At 30.3% G+C, this 21,895-nt stretch overlaps 3 protein-coding genes across 13 annotated transcripts; 1 reads left to right on the forward strand and 2 right to left on the reverse strand.

The window, feature by feature from the left end:
* Window positions 1-2,468: 2,468 nt before the first annotated feature.
* On the reverse strand, window positions 2,469-5,808 carry LOC130979613 (photosystem I assembly factor PSA3, chloroplastic). The gene is made up of 3 exons (XM_057903089.1): window positions 5,362-5,808; window positions 4,922-5,086; window positions 2,469-3,024 (listed from the first exon to the last, which is right to left on the reverse strand). The coding sequence occupies exons 1-3, from the start codon at window positions 5,770-5,772 to the stop codon at window positions 2,704-2,706; spliced, it is 897 nt and encodes a 298-aa protein (XP_057759072.1). The 5' UTR covers window positions 5,773-5,808; the 3' UTR covers window positions 2,469-2,703.
* Window positions 5,809-7,045: 1,237 nt separating this feature from the next.
* LOC130981376 (uncharacterized) lies at window positions 7,046-11,545 on the reverse strand. The gene is made up of 3 exons (XM_057904966.1): window positions 11,190-11,545; window positions 7,545-7,961; window positions 7,046-7,394 (listed from the first exon to the last, which is right to left on the reverse strand). The coding sequence occupies exons 1-3, from the start codon at window positions 11,543-11,545 to the stop codon at window positions 7,334-7,336; spliced, it is 834 nt and encodes a 277-aa protein (XP_057760949.1). The 3' UTR covers window positions 7,046-7,333.
* A 49-nt stretch (window positions 11,546-11,594) lies between these two features.
* On the forward strand, window positions 11,595-17,657 carry LOC130980069 (abietadienol/abietadienal oxidase-like). Of its 11 annotated transcripts, none has more exons than XM_057903683.1 (12): window positions 12,007-12,426; window positions 12,673-13,315; window positions 13,481-13,627; window positions 13,936-14,164; window positions 14,300-14,363; window positions 14,586-14,721; window positions 15,289-15,367; window positions 15,487-15,611; window positions 15,721-15,848; window positions 16,367-16,414; window positions 16,536-16,735; window positions 17,227-17,657. In XM_057903683.1, the coding sequence occupies exons 6-11, from the start codon at window positions 14,698-14,700 to the stop codon at window positions 16,615-16,617; spliced, it is 486 nt and encodes a 161-aa protein (XP_057759666.1). In that variant the 5' UTR covers window positions 12,007-12,426; window positions 12,673-13,315; window positions 13,481-13,627; window positions 13,936-14,164; window positions 14,300-14,363; window positions 14,586-14,697; the 3' UTR covers window positions 16,618-16,735; window positions 17,227-17,657. The 11 variants fall into 11 exon arrangements, with proteins under 11 accessions (XP_057759673.1, XP_057759674.1, XP_057759671.1 ...); XM_057903681.1 differs by having other exon boundaries at window positions 12,673-12,893; window positions 13,207-13,627; XM_057903687.1 differs by having other exon boundaries at window positions 12,673-13,627; window positions 15,490-15,611.
* Window positions 17,658-21,895: the final 4,238 nt, after the last annotated feature.

The raw sequence follows: 21,895 nt of genomic DNA on the forward strand, positions 1-21,895 counted from the left end.
AGACATTTGAGAGAGTGTCTACTATCCGAAAGAACACGTGTCTTCTCATTTAAAACCTCATAAAAAAATGTCAACATTATATACCGGATCATTTGCAAAGTAATCTTTGAAAAGGTAATCATGTCCTACTTTTTTATTTCTGTTGATCTATCTACGAGGAGTTGGAAAAGAACTTCTATCGATATCTTCTTTTTCTGGATCATTGAACAAACACTCATCGATCCAATTATCCATGAATGTGTTATCTCGCCTTCTTATTTTACCATGCAAAGCCTCATTAAACATGTTATCAAAGTTTCTAGCTATTAATTGAAATATAATATTTAGTATTCTTTTGAAGTGAGAAACTAGTTTTGAAATGGAGTTTGGGATTGTAAATGTTTGATCATTGATATTTATAAGTGTATCCGCAACAAGTAATTACTTTTCAACAGTCATTTTGTAACGTCTATCTCACAATGACTAGTTTTTTTTTTCTAATTTTGAAACGGCTAATTTTGCAACGATTACTTTCATAAACAATAACACATAACACACAATAACGTGTATCTCACAACAGCTAATTTTAAAAGTTACATCACAAATGAATAAAACATATCACATCACATACGGTAATACACAATAAAAATAAATCAGACTACTTAACTCTATGAATACAAGGAACTATTAAGTAAAACACTTATTGATTATTTTTTCACATGCAATCTTATGAGGAGCTTGTCATTCTTCACTCATTGTAGATGTGTAAGCATTAAGTATTTGTATATTCATTTCTCTTTCCCTTTTTTTAGCCATCCTTTCCATTTTCCTTTCCTTTGCATTTATCTCAATTTCTTTAATATGCCTCTGACTTTGTAATTTTTGTTCCCTTATCGTCGCTTGATTGACATAATCTTTTCTCTATATTTCCTCTCCTCTTCTCTTTCCTTTTCCTTTTCCATTAGTTCATTTTCTCTAGCATTCTTAATATCTTCCATGAGAGATAGTTTCTTAACAATTAATGATTTCTTTTCACTAAGACCTTCAGACATTTGTGCTTTTTCCTTACCCTTTCTCTTACTCTTCTTTAATCTTTGTGGACGAACGGGAGATTCCACATCAGTTTCCTTAGCCAACGATGTTTTTGGATTTGATGATGATGAGTATGCTCCAGTTACACTAACCTTGGTTCTCTTTGAGCCTCCACTTTGTGTTGGGAGTTGGCTTCTCCATTTTTATTCCAAAGGAAATATATTTCAATACCTCTCAAGAGTGAATTTACCATAACTTGTGGAATAAAGTTTATAGGTCAACCGCTATATATAATCAGTATTCGAACCACTCCTTATGTTTCGACTAGCTTGATCCTAACAACTAGGGAATTGTGCAACTTCATTGTTGATCTTATACCATCGTTTCTTACATGCAACTGTCCCCCTTTTTCATGTCAGCACTAAATTCTACACAATAATTGTGAATTCGATTCCAAAATGTGTCACTCTTTTAGTTGGGACCAACTATAGGGTCAGTTGAAACATTCAACCATGCACTAATCATCCTTTTTCCATTGCCAGTATTAAATGATATCTTGCCTACAATTTTTAATGTCATTATTATTGAGGTTGCTAGCATCTAATCCACGAGAGTTGGCAAAACCTGAATATTGTGAATTTGAACTAGATTGTATCGGAGTCTAAAAGAGCCACCAACATTAAATGAGTCATGTCTTGATGCATTAAATTAAGTTAAAAATGGTAAAAATGTTGGAATAACATTTTTGATAAAAAGATTAAATATGGATGAAAATGGATAATGTAGTGTTGGAGAACCTCTTTTTGAGTTCCACTCTAATACATGATTCTCCTTTCTCTCCGACAGCACGATAACATGGCCTAAAAAATTTGTGCCTTTGGAGATGCTCTAATAACCCACCCTTACTCCTATCTGCTCCGGTAATCTTTAAAATTCATCGTACAAAATTAAATTTTAAAATTCTCTAAACCATAAACACCATCAAAATATAAATTAAATTTAAAAAACAAGAGTCATACGATGTCAAAAGGAATATATATATATAGGCGGATAGAGGGCGCACACTCAAAACTCATCCCCACCTCAACTCCCCCTCAAGAATCCACCACGATGAAAACCCACTCCACACAGAATCATGTAATTACCTGCCCGGTTCGAGTAGGGACGAGGTAGGCACATGTAGGTATGTGTTATGTTGCTATTCCTACTTTTAAGTTTATCAAAGAAATCCTTGAAGCAATGGTTGAGTTACATCTGTGTCAAGTAAACTAATAGTTAGATCTATCCCTCGACTTTTTGAATTGAGATTTCATGTTGAGAGAATCCATTCCCTTATACCAAATGCCACAAAATTCAAAAATTCCAATGTCTCTTAATCAACAAAATGAATAGATATGCACCAACATGTTAGACAGTTAACGAAGGAAACAATTGGTTCACTTGCAAGTTTTGGAAAATTGAAAAAAAGAAAAGGTGTTTGAGATTCAGTTTATTACTTTACAAGATGTTTAACTATTTATGCTTATATTTTGAATTAAGTTATAAACCTTTGTTTCAATAATCTAAAGGGAATAAGAACAAAAATCACTGACCCTTTTTTATGAGTTGCCAAAACACTGAAACAGCATATCTGAAACATAATTTTTCATTCACCGTGTTCATATTTCAAAAACATCACTGGCTACACTCGGTTTAAGTCTCACTATTTTGTCTGAGGAACTGAAGGTCCTTCATTTGCAATTCCACAGCTTCTTTTGACAAGGGCTTTGCTTCAAGAACATAATCATCGCCACCTCCTTCTGCTACTCTCAATGCCTTGGCTCTTACCATCTGCTGGATCTCTGGTTGCTGAACCGATGGAAAAACAGCACTAAGCATTGTGATAAGCAACGTCTCGTCTTCCTCCTCTATAGGATCCTTTCCGAAGCAACAAACATAGGTTGCATCGAGTGCCTTCTCAACTCTAATCTCCATTGGAATAGCTGGAGGTGCAGCCTTCAGCTTTGCACGTCTCTGAAAGTTTAAAGATTGGTGTTTCTTTAGTTGTTAGAGTAATGTTACATAGATGGAGTTTTAGAACCATTGAAAATAAGCACCATGCATGGATGTAGAGCATTAAAACACAAGCAAACATCTAACATAAATCTTGGAGCTGAATTTCGTTTTCTCATGCTTTTTCGGGAGAGTGCCGCACACAAAGGATGTAATGTACGCAACCTAACTTGATAATTACATCAGTGGTTGTTTCCACGGCTAGAACTTGTGACGTTGAGGTTACACCGAGACAACTCAACCGTTGCTTCAAGGCTCCCTTTTCTCTTAAAACACAACATGAATGATCATATATCTGAGAAGATCCCATTTTATGTCTAATTTGTCATTACAGGGTTGGTTACCTATGGATCTAGGAGAGTAGCAGGCATAGAGCACAGTTTGGTAACAACCAAGTCTCATCTCACTAGTGGAGTTAGTTACATGGATCATATAGTACTGTAAAGCACAATTCTTAAAGTTGTGTATAAATTATCATCTTCCATATCTGGTGGAAAATCTTCGGATCATCCTTAAAAGTCTCAAATTAGCAACTTTATCATGTCAGTACGGTTGGTACAGGGCAGCTTGTATTATGGATAAATACTGCGGCAACCAAAAACAAATGAATACGTATTTGCCTTGAAGAGAAGGCAAATAAATGTTTAATATGCAAGGCCTCAGTATGACAATTTTGCAGATAATATAAAATGAAATTGATACATAATACACACTGAATGACTGTTACAGTTACAAGAAAGGTGCATGTTTTTTCAGTATTTGCTAGTATGCAATTTGTTAAGACAAGCTTTTGAGGCACATGGTCGACACATAAGTCGCAATAAGACAGAGCATATAGAGTGTAAGTTTAGCAAGCCATGAGGAATTCAAACAGAGAAATGAAAATTGGAGAAAATACTATACCATCAGTTAAGAGATTTAAATATTTTGGTTGTATTATTCAAGACAATGGAGAAACAGAGGGAGATACAATCCTAGGATACAAGAGGGTAGATCAAAGTGGCGGAGTGCTTCAAAATACATTTAAAGCTAAACAATAAATGCTATTACACTACCATTAGATCAACTATGATGAATAGAGTGTTGGTCGGTAAAGAGTGAACACGAACATGAGTTTAGAGTGACTTAGATGAATATGCTTTGATGGAGTGACACCTAATATTAAAGAGATGGTGGAACCTCCTCTTAAGTGATTTGAACATGTTAAGCGAAGACAAGGAGAGAACTCAGTGAAGAGGGGAGATCAGACGGGAGATAGCGATGATTAAGGGCAAAGGAGACTAAAAAAGACCGTGAAAAGGTGATCAAAAGAGACAATGTATGAAAGGGCTAGTTCAAATATGATTCATGATAGGGTGCAATAATATCGCTTGATTCTTGTAGCTAACCCCACTTAGCGGAACAAGACTTGTTCTTGTTGATTGCAAGCGTTTTGTCTTTGCCTTGACAAAGATTAAGCGGTGTTTAGCCAAGTCTTTTTCCATTGAGGTATATACTATTGAGATGAAAATTTGAAAATTTTCTTATCACTAAAATTATTTAGGAAAGACCGAAGAGAACAATGCAGAACATATATCATAATGTCCTCCCACAGACAAGAACAATGACAAGCCTGCAGAAACCTTTGAAGCGCCATTTTCAACCATTCTTCTGAGCCAAATTGTTTACCATTTAGACTGATTCGGTCAGTTAATATAAACTGATACAACTCCCCTTCAAATGCAAAGTAGTATTAAGCAAGAGTCCCATTTATAATCAAACATTTGTAGCGGCTGATTTTGTGATTTACAGGAAGCATTTTTATCAAATATGAACATAGTAAAACTTGTAAGATACAAAGATAGAAGAAGGAACCAACCTCTCTTGCTTCATTCATCAAGGCAATAAAATTCTGCTCCTCAAATTCAATGTCATTTGAGATCCGCAGCCTCGCCACTCCTTCCAAAATCTCCTCAGTTTTCAGAAGACCAGCACCAACCGCAGCTAGCCAACAGCACAACAGAACATAAAGAGGATCCCCTGCCTAAATACAAAAAGATAACTAAACAACCCATTACCAATATTCATCAACATAAAATGTAAGACAGAGTTTTGAGCATGAAAACCACTTCCACTAAATTACAGCTCTTAAACCCAAGACTGAAATTTGAACGAAAGGGTTAAACACTTCATCACCAACCTTTTATCCATTATAAGGTTACAAAGTTTGAGTTTTGTCGAATTATACAACCCAAGGTTCAATTTTGATTATGTGGGGTGGTTGGAAAAAAACAACTAAATGGATTCAAAATTGATTACCCGTCCTCTTCGAGTCTGGAACTCATAGAAAGCTCTGGAATCATTGATGGAGCACTTCTTGCCAACCCTTCTTCTGAACTCAGCAAAATCAATGATGTCACTTCCAACGCCACCTTCATCGCTGAGAATCCTAGCTATGAGTCCAACCACAGGCAAAGAACCAATGACCTTGTTGGCGAAACCGGAAATGGAGTTCTGGTTCTCCATGTAAGCTCTAATGGAAAGTTTCCTAACTCTAGAGGTTGAGGAGGTTTGCCTTGTGGAGTGAACATGATGATGAAGAAAAAGCAGAGAAGAAGAAGAGAGTTTAGAAGAAGAGAGGTTATAGAGATGAAATGTGAGATTGGTGTGAAGAGATGAAGATGATGAAGAGAGTGGTAAAGTGGACTTAAAAACAAGCATGATGGTCATTCGTTGAACTTCGTTTCTTGGCCTCTCGTTTTTATATGTTATCAGGGAACTTTGATTCTATGCCACGAGGGGATTTTGCATTAGGAAAGAACAATGCTAAATGAAATAGAGATAATAGAGTAAAATGAAACTCATTTTTTTATTTTGAATTACATGAATAAATGTTAGACATGAAGCTGGACTGTCCGATACATTTCGGATACGATACTAATTAATATTTGTTTGATATATGTGTTTGTTGTGTATCTTAATATAAATAAAAAAAAATTTCTGGAAAATTAAGTTTAACATTGTTTTGAAGAAATTCACTGAAGTTGATGATTCGTTTCATTTAAATTAGAATTTTGAATGGCGGTTGAAACTACAATTGTAACTCTGTTATGAACTCATAGTTTTCTTATATTAGAAGTAAAAAGAAGAGACATTCCATGTCATTATAAATAGTAACATAAGCTAGAGACATTCCATGATTGAGTGTCACGAACTTCAATTTTCACAGTGATTCTGGTTTTGCAGAGGGCTGTGTTATAGAACTGCAAATTCATATCTTAACCTTTAACATCTCCATTTGCATTCATTTTTGAACACATAGACTGCTCATAATTTCAAAATGCAGGAAAAAAAAGGTGAAGGAAACATTTAATTATCCAAACTTGAATCCAATTTTGATTTGCTGCATAAATAAGAGATGATTCAGAAAATTTAACCATATATTGACTAAAATTGCAGTTGGCCTTGGATGAAAATAGAACTTAAATCAGTTAAATGTAAGACTGATCTTTGCTTTTTGAAAATGTTAAGGCATTGCTAAAACATCAATAAAGAAATAAGAGAACAGGCATATATAAATAAATAAGCCATACATCCCATGTTAGAAATTTCTTTAGCTATAAAGGAGATGTTATCAGTTGAAATTTACCCTTTGTTAGTGTAAAATTGCATTGGCAGGTGGTGGAATCAGCTTCTTGTGTATCATTGGTGCCATGAATTAAAGTTTTCTATAATTCTATCCCTTTTTTCTATATTAAAATCTTATAATTTTTTAGACTTGAGAATTAGTGCAACCTATGAGAACAAATGAACAATGAAGTATGGTTTATCTTACACCAGGCAGAATTGTTACTACTAGATACTGCATATGGTTCCCTTTGAAGAGGTAAGATAAAATATTTAAAAAAGAAAAAAAATGAAATACTAGAGTAGTTGAATTCTTTCTTTGTCATTAAACCAAAAAACAGAGGAAACACTTTGAACTTGTCATAGTAATGGTCATTCTTCTTTCATTTACTTTAAAAAATGTGTAATCTTTACAAGTAACCTATTGTACAAAATGTGTGTACTAATCTATGTCAGTCTCCTGCAGCATGCGATTCATCGTCAATTCAAGTGAGAGGTGATTTGTTGGAAGACATCTTCACTGCATGAAATTGTTAGACCTCCCATAGGATGATCATATCCAAACTCTTCCTCAGCTTGGCTCAACAAGTCTTGGATTGAAGGTTGGTTCAAGTATGAAATGGGGATCACAAACCTCTTCCTCCACCGCCACTCTCTTTTCTCTTCAAACTATTTCCCGGATTCCTTTCCTTGTATTTATCTTCCTCATCCTCATCAAACACAGCCTTCTTCGATGAATTATCAGAATCATTAACAATAGAGTAATTCACAGTAAAAACAGTAAGATTCACATATTAATCAATAATTATTCAACCCATAACAAGTTCACAAATTAACAAACAACAATTATTCAATAATCGTTATAAAAAAATTACCTAGAAGCTAGAAGCCCTAGAACAGAGCAGAGCAGATCCTGAGCAAGAGGGGGACAAGGGAACGACCGAAGGGATGACAGGTGGAACAGAGATAGCGCCGGCGACGATGGAACAGAGCTGCTCGACGGAAAAAGGAGGCAAGCCCGGCGACGATGGAACCGAACTGCGCGATGGTGGAACAGAGCTGCACGATAACGACGGTGGCTTCGAAGCTCGTTTCGGCGACGGCGGCGGGCGATGGACGGAGGTGAGGGAGTGAGATGGATAACGGAGAGAGGAAGGATGAGTTCAAGGGTGATGGGAGCGATAGGTTCGCGTTTAGCCGTTTGCGTGCGACGCAGAGATAGATGAGAGAGATCGAGGAGTACAGAGAGAGAGGATAGGAAGAGGAGAGAAGAAGATGAAGAAGACTGACATCTTCATAGACATGAACGAGAAGGTTTATGATGAAGAACAATTTTGATTTTTTGTTTTTTTAATATATTTTTGTTTTGTTATTTTAATTATTTGAAATTATAAAATTATGATTAATTGAATTTTAAAATTTGATTAATTTAAAAGGATATTTTTATTTAATTAAATAAAGAAAGAATGTTTAAGTCTTTTTATAAAATTAAATAAATAAATATTTTTTATTTTTATTTAATTAAAAGGGTGTTTTAGTAAAAGTGGTGATATACTATATATTTAAAAAAGAAAAAATTAAATACTGACGTGGAAAATAAATTCTACATGGCTTATTGTTATTTGTCCATATTTTAAACGTATCGGTACGTATTAATTTATTATCGTACCGTAGCAATCACCTTATTAAATAGGGTCTTTTTCAAAAAGTCCCTGTAATAATATTTAGAACTTCTATTACACGTTTTTTTGTTCGACTATAAGTTGTAGGATAAAAAATATGACTAATTATTTTTTCTTATAAAATTATAATTCTTATTCATCTACTCAACTCAATAAGTTATATTGAGTAATAATTTTTATTTGATAATTTAACACTCCAAAAAAAATTATAGTTATATTTAGTGAATATTTTTGTTTAGTAAGTATGTGTAGTAAAATTAAAACTTATTACTCTAAAATATACGACGACAATAATAATAATAACAATAATAAATATTTATTGAAAAAAGAAACACATTTAAATTTTAGATTAAATAAACAAATAAATCAAACAACTCTTGTATTAAGTTTTAATTTATAAATTAAAGTCAACACAAAGACTAAAGAAAAATAAACTACTCATATATGATAGATTCTAATCTCTTTGAAAGAATTATAGTTCATTTAAATATTAGTTTAAATAAATGATTTTTATATATTATAAATTGAAATGCTTAAAGACGTGATGATTTAATTCTCCATCACAACTCACTTCTCTTTCTTAAATTTGAATGAAATTAACTTGTCTCCAACTTCTTTCATATGTTTTTTAGTGCCAAAAATCTTGAAATTATATTTCTCATAAATTACAAATGATGGAATTTTTATTTTAGACTCACTCTCATGCATTTGAAATATGCCATCCAGTATCAATAATAATAAGAATAAAAATATTTTAGTTAGACTAAAAATCTCATTATAACTATTTAAATTTTAAATTTTTTGACATAAACTTTAAAAGGGTATTGATTCAATAAAAAGACCTCATCAAAAATAATAAGTGAATTATTTTATAATAAATAATTCTGAGTTTTTAAATCTTAAAAATACTTAATAATAATATTTTAGGATGTATTTAGTTTGTATTTTTATTTTTTAAATTTATAGTTTCCAGATTTTTATAAAAAAATAGGAAGTGAAAACAGAAAATAATTTTTTTATTTTTTTATAAATCTAAAAAAAATATATTAAAAAAATAGAAACTAAATGCACCTCGATTTTTGATAGTTCATTGATACCTCATCAAAAACTGGTTAACAAAATAAATTTAATTGTAAAAAGAATAAATTCAATAAAAAGTTATATGACAGCAACACAAAGTTATACGATAGCAACACAAAATTTTTTAATGATTTTAATTTAATCCTTAAATTTTATGATTTGATTTGGCTCATTACATAAATTTAATGATCCTTTCTTACGTAAATTTGTATGTAATATAATATCTAATACTACTATAATACAATAACAATAATTAACAACATTATTTCATAATTAATATCATAATAAATTTATTATTTTATATAGGAGATAATAACTTTTAACTAAATTAATCTGTGTTTATTATATTTAATTAGAATAAGTAACAAATTTTTTATTTTATTATGTATTTTATAAATTGATAAATTAAAATAACTGATATAATGAATTATAATGAATTGATTAATATAAATTATAATAAATTGTGTGATATTTAAATATAAAATATTCAAATCAAATAAATTAATTGATATAATTAATTTATCATAATAAATTGTATTTAATAAATGAAAAAAATAAATTAAATAATAATTTTTTAAAAATATGTCACATCAACTCTATCATTAAATATAAAAATTCCAATTTTTATTAATAAAATAGATTTTAATTTAGTCCTTAAATTTATATGATTTGATTTTGACTCATTACAAGAATTTTATGATTTTTTAACGTAAATAAAGTGATTCGTCTGTGATATAATATCTAATACTACTATAATACAATAACAATATAATAACAATAATTAATAACATTATTTTATAATTAATATCATTATAAATTTGTTATATAGGAGACAATAACTTTTAACAAAATTAATCTGTATTTATTACATTTAATTAGAATAAGTAACAAATTTTCTATTTTACTATGTATCTTATAAATTAATGAATCAAAATAATTAATATAATAAATTATAATTAATTGATTGATATAAATTATAATAAATTATGTGATATTTAAATATCTAATTAAATTAATTAATTGATATAATTAATTCAGTGTAATAAATTGTATTTAATAAATTTAAAAAAAAATCAATAAATATTTTTAAAAATATGTCACATCAATTTCATTATTAAAAAATTTAATTTTTATATAATAAAATAGAATAAATTTTATAAAACATTTATAGTAATAATTATTATATATATCTCTTATTTGATTTTTTATTAAAAGATTTTATGTATTTTTATGTATTATCCTGTATAAAGTAGAGGAGTATACATTAATCAATTATAAAAATAATCATATTTTGTTATTATTATAAAATTTTTTGGTAAGATCAACATGATGTTATCAAAAAAATTTGTGGCTATTTTGCTAATGGTATCAAGGAATTTTATGATGATTATTTAGATCTTATTAGAATAATTTGTGATTATTCTTTTAATTTTATTAAAAAAATTTGTGAATATGGTCTTATCAAAATAATGTGACTATCAAAATCAAATTTATAACTCATCTGTTCCTCTTTCTGTAGATGTGGCATTTATATCATTCTCACAATAAAAATAAAAGAAAAACAATTTAAAGTCCCACTAGTATACTCATCATTCTTATTGCTGAATAATTAAAATTTTCATAAATACTAAAATCATTTAACATTGAATGTTTGCATTTTAGGAAACAATAACCTGAAGAAAAGATCTAAAATAAGCAAGTTCATTGACACATCGATTGAGTCAGAGGGAAAGGTGACGCCGATTGAGGCAGAATCACTGGAGGTTGAGACAGTGAGTGGAGGCAGAATTACCAGTGGTTGAGATACTCGTTGAGACAGAGGCCGGTTGAGGTAGAGTCAGTGGAGGTTGAGATATTGGTAGAGGCAAAATCATTGGAGGTTGAGACACCGGTTGAGGTAGAATCACCAGAGGCGGAGGTAACGCCGGTTGAGGCAGAAGGGGAGGAAGTTGAGACACCGGTAGAGACAAAATCAGTGCTTCCATGCCTATCACGGAACTGTGAGTCATGTGGGCCAGCTTGAGAACTTCATATATAGAGTCCTTGCTACTAAAGTTACTTGTCAATTCTCTGTCAGTAGGGTGATTACGGAGGGTAACTTTCACAAATGACATGATTGTGCTGAAATTGTTTAGATTTTTGAATCACTTATATAGGCAATGGATTGGTTCCGTTCGGGTTTGGGCTCTACCCAATCCTACGTCCAAAAAAAAGAAAGGGTGTTGTTTGGGCTCTGATATGTTGGAGTCTGTGGCTATCTCATCTCATCGTTGATTTGGTTTTGATGCTATTCTTAGGGTTTTTAACAGCAAGGTACATTGTCGTTCTTTTGGCTTCGTTTGTTTAGGAGAATAGGATAAAAAAGATATTAAAAATAAGATAAGATTAGACATTAAATATAAAATTTTGTGTTTTTATATTTTATTTAATAATAAATTAAAATTAATAATAAAAATTTAATTTATTTTTATTTAAAAATTTGAGATAAAAAATATAATTATAAAAAATTAATAAAAATAATAAAAAAAATAAAAAATAAGTTGAGTCGTGTTCTATAACCTGTCTTTTTTGTCAGGAAATACACAAAATACGCTGGATACATTGCCTCTGTGTAGGTCTCCTCTACCCCACCTTTGGGATTAGAAGAAATGAGAAGATTGCATGCTAGGTTACCGTTAGAGGCGACAAGGTGATGCAGCTTCTGGAGAGTGGTTTAAAAGTGAAGGAGTATGAGATCTTGAGAAGAAACTTTGGGGATACTGGTTAAAAAATCAGATTTGGAGCAATTTGGATAATCAGAATACAGCCGAAAAGGTTCTTAAGAGCAATTTGGATAAGCTCTCCAATTCAACGAAAGATTTGGTGACATATATGCCAAGCAAAGCAAGCAGGGAGGTCAGAGGTACAGAAATTTTGTATAAAGACCTTCAAAATCTTGACTAATTATTAAAAGCTCTGGTGCCTGATGTTCAAGCTGCTCTTGAGGCACAAGTTGGTGAGCAGTTCATTTATATTTTAATTCTAATCTTTGTTTTGACTGACTTGTATGTTATAAGTAAAGTAATTTTCACATTAACCCAGATGACTCGAATATTTTAAGTGTATCTCTGTTATGATTTCATATGATTGTTCATTTTGTTTTCTCTTTTTCCCTATATTCCTACTTGATATTTATATTTAACTAATGATGGATTATTTTGTTATTACCTTCTGGCTAAGAAAACTTTGAATCATTGTACAGTTCACTTTCCGAGTTTGGTGTTTCTTGGATTAGAATTGGGTTACTCCATGGAAAATCAAAATTCACTGGTGATCTGGGAGGCGCAGTTTTGTGATTTTGCAAATTTAGTAGAATAATCAGCTTTCATTCTTGAATTTCCAAAGAACATCTGCCTAATTTGCGTTCCAAACAGAAAGTCCGAGATTCAGTTACTAATTCACTTAGGTAGCGTTTGTTTTAAGGTACTGAGACAGAGACTGGGAGACCGAGATTCAGTATCATGTTTGTTGGTTTAGAGACTGATACTAAAATTTCTGTCTCTATCTCTAAAATTTTAGTACCTCCAAAAAGTAGAAACACAGGGGACTAAAATTTTTAGAGATGGAGACAGAAACTTTAATAACATTTTATATCTAAAATACCTTCATTTCAATTAATTAATTCTAATTTTATCCTTTTTACAAATTGAATTGGAATTTTATTCTTGTTTTAATTTCTGTCTCTCACTTTATACCAAACAAAATACTGAAATTTATTTCAATCTCTTTCTCTTAGTCTCTATCTTTTCGTCTCTGTCTCTCCACCAAAAGCTACCTTAGCATCAGGTTTAATTTCTGGAAGAAAGAAGAAAGAAACACATGGCTGCAAAGTTTCTTCGGATCAGGTTTGCTCATCTTGGTTGGCTCCAGTTGGATCTGCAAGGGGTTTTACTTATGGAGCGTACCCAATATGAATATATATGATTTGTGCAATCTTCTATGTTAAATCATATGTATGTTTTGATTGTATTACTTTACTCATTATAGTCATAGTTGTTTTTGTGTTTTAGATAGCTTCTTGCAATGGTTCCTGTCCTGGTTCATCAAATGAAATTTCTCCCCTCAAATGTTAAATCATATTCACTCTCAAGAGTCAAGAGTCAAGCCTTCACCTTTTACGCCGCTTCGGATTCATTTTGCATTGCTGCTCTTGCTTGGTATCTCAGCTCAATTCCTCTTTCTTCTCCTTATTCTGCATTTACTCAATTCTTCATATGAACCTTTTCATTTGGATTTAATTCTCCACTCTTGCTTTAGCTCAATTTGAATCTCTTTTCTTATTGCTTCGGTTTTTTTCAAACTTGCTTCTGCTTTTGTTTCTTCCACTTTTCAGTTTCCCCCCATTTTGGGTTTTTCAATTTTGATTCTGTTGTAGGGTTTTAGTGTTTTGAAATTTTCGCCGTTCAATTGGTTCTTTTTGTTTCTAGGGTTTCGTTTAATGTCATTTTTCTTTTTTGTACCGCAGGTTGGTTGGCAGGGGAGCTATGAGTAGCGTCTTCAGCGAGCAGATTGAATTGAAAGTATCCTTTTTTCTTCTTTCATTGTGCTTGATTGATGTTTCTTGATTGAATTCGCTTTTCAACCATATGAATTCTGAATTACTTTGCCAATTTGCGGTTTTGGGAGAATATCATGGACTGTATGACTCTTTCTGGATGAGTTCTTGTGTGGGGAAACCGCAAGTAGAAAGCTATGGAAAGTATTATTTAAAATGTAGATTTGTTTCAATGTTTCGTGTTATCTATATGTAACTAGAAGTTAATGAACGTTCCAATTTTAATTTTGCAATCACTGTAACGATGGATATTCCTTTATCATACTTCACTGCAGGGTCTTGATGGTTACAACTCAAAGCAAGTCCGAGATAAACAAATAGCTCGGATTATCCGAAAGGTTTGGTCACTCCGTTCTCTCTATTTTTTTGTCAGTATCTCTGGTTTATAGCTTTTACTTATGTGTGCTGAATTAGTCATTGATTTATTCTGAATTCTACCTGCCTTGGCTAAGTTTGTTTCCTCCGAAGTTCTTGTGTAGCATTCATGTAATTCTATACTAATTATTTGGAATTTATCTTATTACCTCTTTGGCAATATCATTTTCCCTTTCTCAATGCAGATAACAACAATTGCTGCAGCAATTTATCTCAGAATGGCGGGACGGCCACCTGTGCTTCCATCCAATCAACTTTCTTACACAGAGAACTTCCTATACATGCTTGATTCTCTGTATGTCTAACTGTTCTTTCTGTCAGGTGATTTGGAACTGCTTTATTTTCGTTTTTTTTTTTCCTTTGTGATCTCATTATTTAAATAGGATTGTCATTTATTAGTCAAATGAATATCCTTATCTAGCCTGTGCAGCACCTGAGGTTGTCATGTTGGTGCCTTTTCTCACGATTCCATCTACTATTGTTTGTGCTGCCTCATATTGTAATTGTTGCACTTAAAACTACTGTTAAGTTTCTACAAATTTGAGCCACGAATATCTGTTGACTAGGAATTTTAACTTACTTGATCATATATGCTTTAGCTGTTGTTAAAAGCAATTTTTTTGGAATATCTTCTCTTGTGAACTCTTATATGGAGTTTAAGTTTCAACTGTGAGATGATGCTGATTTTAAGTTTATTTATTTTAAAATGGTTATTTTAGGTATCCGGGGACTGATAGTTTCCATTTCTCATGAACACCCAAATATTTAACATGATATGATTTCACTTATTATAGACCATAGACTCCTTTTTAAATATTTATAACTCTTCCAGTTCCACCCCTTTAGACATTTACACTACTAAGGTTTCATGATTGTCTTCACAAACAGGTTATTGATGAAACACTTAGACTTGGGGGAATTGCAATTTGGCTGATGAGAGAAGCAAAAGAAGACATTCAATATCAAGGTATATATATACATATATATAAATAAACAATTTTTCTTGTTAATTATCATGCACAAAAGAGACCATAATATTATTATATGATAAGCATGTACTAATACTATGTTATTTACATGTTTTAGTAGATTTTGTTATTCCAAAAGAATGCTTTGTAGTTCCATTTCTTTCAGCAGTCCATTTAGATGAGAATGTGTATAATGGAGCTCTAAACTTCAATCCCTGGAGATGGATGGAACCTGAAAATGAGGTTAGTCCCATCAATGGTTCATATATACTTCAAAAAAACATTCATAATGACATCATAAGACTTCCTCATTCCTAAGTCCTAATTACTATATCTGCTTAAAATAATGAAGGAGAAGAGAAACAGGAGAACTAGTCCATTCTATGCACCCTTTGGAGGAGGTGCAAGATTCTGTCCTGGAGCCGAGCTTGCTCGCCTTCAGATTGCGCTTTTTCTTCGTTACTTTGTAACTACCTACAGGTAATGCCACCCTCCAGTGCATAGTTACATGAATTCTGCTATCAAATTGGTGTAAAATTTTACACTGTCATCTAACTATCTCTTTGTCATGTAACTAAAACTAATCAGATATTGCAAATGCATTTCATTACTTTTTCTTCATTATGTACTTGGTTCTCATATATTGCAATAATATAAATTTATTAGTTAAATAAAATTACAATCAAGAATAACCTTATACAAATTAGTAAATCCAATTCAGACAGCATAAATATTTTTCACACCTAAGAATTTTGGTGTCCTATTTAGATACTTATCTTATCATTCACTGTATACACAAACTTCTACCGTGGAAATAATTGTTACTAACCTGCTTAAGGAAAAAGTCAGTACCATGTTTATAACATGGAAATTCTCAGGTACCTAGAGAATTTGTGTTGAAATTGTTTAAACGTGACTAATCTATAATGTTGGGGTATATTTGTTGACGTGAAATTTGACTGATTCACTTTTTTTCATTGTCATGCTCTGTTTCTTAGGCTCCTAAATGAGGTGGAAAAGCGCCAGTTCCAGCTTCGAAGAAGCCTGTAGGTTTCTCCTCTTTTTGTTTTCCTGCCGTCAGATTCACGATTATGATTCTAGGTTTTCATTTTTATTTTTTATTTATTTTTTATATTTCATTGTTTTGATTCTCATGCATTTCTTCAGGAGAAGGTTACGAACCCGTTGTTCGAGAAGCGTCCTAAGCAGTTCGGGAACGGAGGAGCGTTGCCGCCAAAGAGGTATTTGACTCGTTTCGTGAAGTGGCCTAAGACCGTACAAACAGAGGAAGAAGAGGATCCTCAAGCAGAGGTTGAAGGTTCCACCAGCTTTGAACCAGTTCACCAAGACCCTTGACAAGAACCTAGGTGCATAAATTTAGAAATTTTTTTATGTTAATCGTAGCTTTTATTGGATACCTTGCTATTTAGAAAATTGTTGTTTCATGAATTGGACAAGGCCTTGTAATTATTCTGACTTCACTGCTTTGCATAATTATTGTGTCTTCTTATAAGTTTACATCTTAAAACATTAGATTTTGTGAGCATGATTACTTTTGCTTAATTCACTATTAATAGCCGAGTAGTGTGTTGTGACTTTATGTTTGATGTATTATCTTGCTGTCACTAATGATTCAATATTTAACAAGTACATTGGTTGTTTCGTTCTTGTTGCAATTTTAATTTAACATGTGAACTTTGCATAGCTCATGAGTTGCATTATTTATTTACTGTAGGTTATTACATGTTCATTACTGGTCGAAATTGTATTAGTGTGTTTGTTAATATGTGTGTTTATACTTCTTTTGTTTGCATTAGTTGTTATGGTCTTCATTAATTTTTGTTGATCTTTCGTGTAGCATCCAGCCATTTCAAGAATCATTAGAACACCCACATCAAGAAAAGCCTCAAGAAATTGGGAATTGATCCTGCACACACGCCACTCTCTAATAACACCACTGACCAAAATCAAATCAAACCAGAACAACCACCACTTCAAGAGCAAGAGCAAGAACAAGATCATCATGAGTCTTTTATTCTTGTTCAACCTGAAATTAAGGAGGCAGAGAAGCCTGAGGTAGAGGAACAATTCATGACCCCACTGTACCACTTACTTAATTAAATAAGAATTAAATAAGGACTATGACGATGATGGGGATAAAGATGACACTAGGACTATAGCTGATAAATTTAGTATAGTTGAATAATACATTGAGTTCATGTTTTGAATTATAGTTGATGTATCAATACATTTTGTTGATGTATGGTTGTTACTTTGTTTTGCTCAAAATTCGCAGTTTGGCAGCAAGAAATCCCATTAACACCCTGCCAACAACCACCCACATTTACATTGCTGCTCGGATTGTTACTTTCAACATTATTCTGCTTGAAGTGTCAGTATGACCTCCATTAGCAACTTGAGTAGCTGGTCCCATTTGGCCCCTGATGAAATTTCTTATAGTTAAATTAAGTCATCTACCATTGTAATGATCGAGCTTCATATGCAATGAGCGAAATGAACAAACAATATCATAGATGATGAACAACTTAATAAAGCAAACAAATAAAAATCACAGAAATAGCATCAAAACCAAATCAATGATGAGACAGTCAGAGACTCCAACATATCAGAACCCAAAGAAAACCCTTTCTTTTTATTTGGACGTGGAATTGGGCTGAGCCAAACCCAAACAGATACATTGCCCACCACCTACAGTAAGAACCTGATCCATTCCCCACTGCTGCAGAAACAAAACTCAATTCAAATTTCAAAATAGTAATACACCAAAGAGGAGACAACATTTGGCGATGAAAATTCAAATTTCAAATCTCCTCTGTCTGCCTATATATAAACTCGGTGATTCAAAAATCCTAACCAAAGCCATTTCAATACAACTGTTTTAATATAATTAGGATCAATTAAAATCAATTACCATTAGGAAAAGTCTAGGGCGCCAGCAATTTATCAAATTCTGGCCAGCATATCTATTCTATTATATAAAAATCGGATGTCTGCACTTAATGATGAAGCCGATGTGGCATGCTTCGGAGAGTGTTTTCTGATTTAATTATTTTAACTCATTTAATACAATTTATTGCACTGACTTAATTATATCAACTAATTGATTTGATTAAATATTTAAATATTAATATAATTAATATAATTTATTATAATTTATATTACTTAATTAATTATATTACATTAATTATAATTCGTTATATTAGTGAATTAGTCTTTTCATTTATAAAGTATAAAATAAAATAAATAAATTAATATTTATTCAAATTAAATTTATTTATATACTATATATGAATTAACGTTAATTTATAAAACATAGAACTTGTGAATTGTGATAAAAACGCAAATCATAAAAGAAAAAACGCATATAATTATAGAAAAATTAAATCTATCCTCTTTATTTATTTTTAACCATCATTTTAGATTTTAATTTTTTTTAAAACCAGTAATAGTGAAATTTTATTAATGCTAGATAAAATTATAGAAGAATCTACGAAGCAGTATAAATTGTTGCTCTTTCAATCAAATCATACCACATACAAAAATAAATTAAATTAAATAAATCAAATTTGTATTTCTATATAATTCAATTCAATTTAGGCAAATATGTAGTAAATTGAATTCATAAGATTCGAATTATATGCAACTTTTGAATAATTATAATGATATGAGTATTTTATATAAAAATTAATACAAAAGTAATTTAAATTCTGTATAATATTTTTTGTATTTATGAGCTAATTCATTAATATATGTAATTTAAAACTCTAATCTCAAATTGCATGCGACCCATATATAATTAATTTTATCATAAAATTGATTCTATTTTTAATACGTTTTTTCACGTAATTTTTTTTATTTTGTCTAAATTTTGTATGTGTTTTTTTATTTGTCTTGTGTTGCAATAAATTTTTTGTAGTCAATAAAAATCAAAGTCTCAAATTTTAAATTATAGAAAATATGATACTATGTTATAAAATTATTTTTTTTTAATAATTTAAGCACATAAAAAAGGCATATGAATGGGAATAAACTATCTTAAATTTGTTGTGTATGATGTCGGATTTAAAAAATAACAATAAAAGGATGAGAAGAGCACAGATTTATTGAAATAGAAGTGGTTCACGAAGAAAATGACACAAGTTTTAAGCAATTATGACATGAGACCGATATATATTATTCATATTCTAAATTCTTTAAGCTGAAACTCAAAATCCACAAATAAAAATTAGCATATGGATTTTTCCAAAATAAAATAATAACAATAATAAAAAGTGCTTTTAATTTATTATTAATTAGTCATTGAACGTTAAATTATCAAATAAAAAATATTATTAAATGAGAGTAATTGTTAGGGTGTTGGTGTTGTATGCTGCTGTGGCTCACTAAAGTAGGTTATATTATATTTATGATTCCGTAAATGAAAATTTTTTATTTCGTTAAAAAAACTTTTGATTTGAAATAAAATAATTTTTTTGTTCTTTCCAACAAATTATAACATATACACATTAAAATTTTAGCCCAACCTAAAATATAATAGCTCTATATAAGAACTTTATAATTACATATAATTATCATATTCATTGTTTGATTATTAGATATTTTTTGATGGTGTTATTGTTGCATATTGCACCACATCTTTATGTAAGTTTTATTTTTTTTTTTCATTTGAAATAAATTTTTTAAGTGTCGATTAGTCTCCTATTGATTAGTGTTTTCATTTTATTTTATTTAACTTCTTTGCAATTTTACTTTTTTTTATGGTTCACATGTTATAAACTTATTAGCTTAGTACTTGAAAATAAATAATATTTATATAATTATTAAATATTTGAAAAAAATAAGACTATTATGCACTCTTTAAAAGTACTGTTACTACACAATACAGTATGTTTTAAGTAAGTTTCATATATTTTATGTAAATTTTATTTTCTTTTATCAGATAGATTAAAATTTGTTAATTTGAATACTAATTTTTATTATTCACTTAATCTAATTATCCAAAAAAAAATTATTTTATTATTTATAAAATAAATTTAAAAATTATATGTCATAGAGAACATGCAGTATTACTTTTTAAAAGTATATTATTATTATTATTATTATTATTATTATTATTGTTATTATTATTATTATTATTATTATTATTGAAACATACCACAAAGTTGTATTTAATTTTTTAATACGTAATTCAATTTTTAATATTTAAATTTTAAATGACTAAAATTATTTCATGTTAAATATTTTGTCCTTAATTATTTTTTTTTTGTTATACGTAGATTAAAAAAAATGTGATTCATTAATCACTTCTAAATTCAAATTTAAAAATTGTTGTGCATGAGTGTATATTTTTAATTAATTATTTAATAATATATAATATAAAAATTAATTTACTTAAAATAGCTATATTTAAATTGGTTTAGCTTTTATATAATATATATACCCCTTTTAATTAGATTATTAATTTGTGTATTAAAAGTCACTATTAATATATTTTTACATATTTAAAAATTAAGTTTTTTTACTTTTTAAGTAAAAAATAATGATACCTCATAAATTAATTAATAAATGATCAGTATTATAAGTTAATGGATATTTAAAATTTAACTTTAAGATAAGTATTAAAATTTAAAAATTTGTATTTAAATATTTTGGATGAAGGGTATTTGATGAGTTGGTTCAATTTTTTTATCCAAATATTTTGGAAAACATGTCCTTAAAGGATTTTTTTAAAGCAAGAACCATACTGGTTCCCACACTAGACATCGTTGAAGAGGTCAACAACCATTTGATGGCTATCATTCTTGGAGGAAAAAAATTATATCTTAGTTCGGATTCTATTTGTATGGATGAAGGGAATATGGAGAGTCAACTAGATCTCTATAGTCCTGAATTACTGAATAGCATAAATTGCTCTGGTTTGCCTCCACATAAATTAATACTTAAGGTTGGTGTTCCGGTGATGTTACTGAGGAATATTGACCAATCCAGTGGTCTTTGTAATGGTACAAGACTACAAGTTAGGAAGCTTGGAAATCATGTCATAGAATGTGAAGTCTTAACGAGTAACAATGTTGGTCATATTGCTTTGATTCCAAGAATGAATATGGTACCAACAAATAAAACCATCCCAGTTAGATTCCAACGAAGATAGTTTCCCATAATAGTATCGTTTGGAATGACAATTAATAAGTCTCAGGGACAAACTTTATCTCATGTTGGATTGTACTTACCCAAACAAATTTTTACACATGGCCAACTATATGTGGCACTTTCAAGAGTTAAGAGTAAAAGAGGTTTAAAAGTTTTACTTATGAATCATGTAGGAATGTATGCAAATTCAACCATCAATGTTGTTTATAGAGAAGTCTTTGAAAAAATAGTATTTTAATATAAATATTTTAATTTTATTTTAAATTCTGTATCAGTGTATAATTATTTTGCCTTAAAAAATATAAAATAATTATTACTCACTTTTTTTTTAAGTTAAACTTTGATTTTGATAATAA

This window comes from Arachis stenosperma, chromosome 5, assembly GCF_014773155.1.
Source record: "Arachis stenosperma cultivar V10309 chromosome 5, arast.V10309.gnm1.PFL2, whole genome shotgun sequence".
NCBI classification, from domain to species: Eukaryota; Viridiplantae; Streptophyta; class Magnoliopsida; order Fabales; family Fabaceae; genus Arachis; species Arachis stenosperma.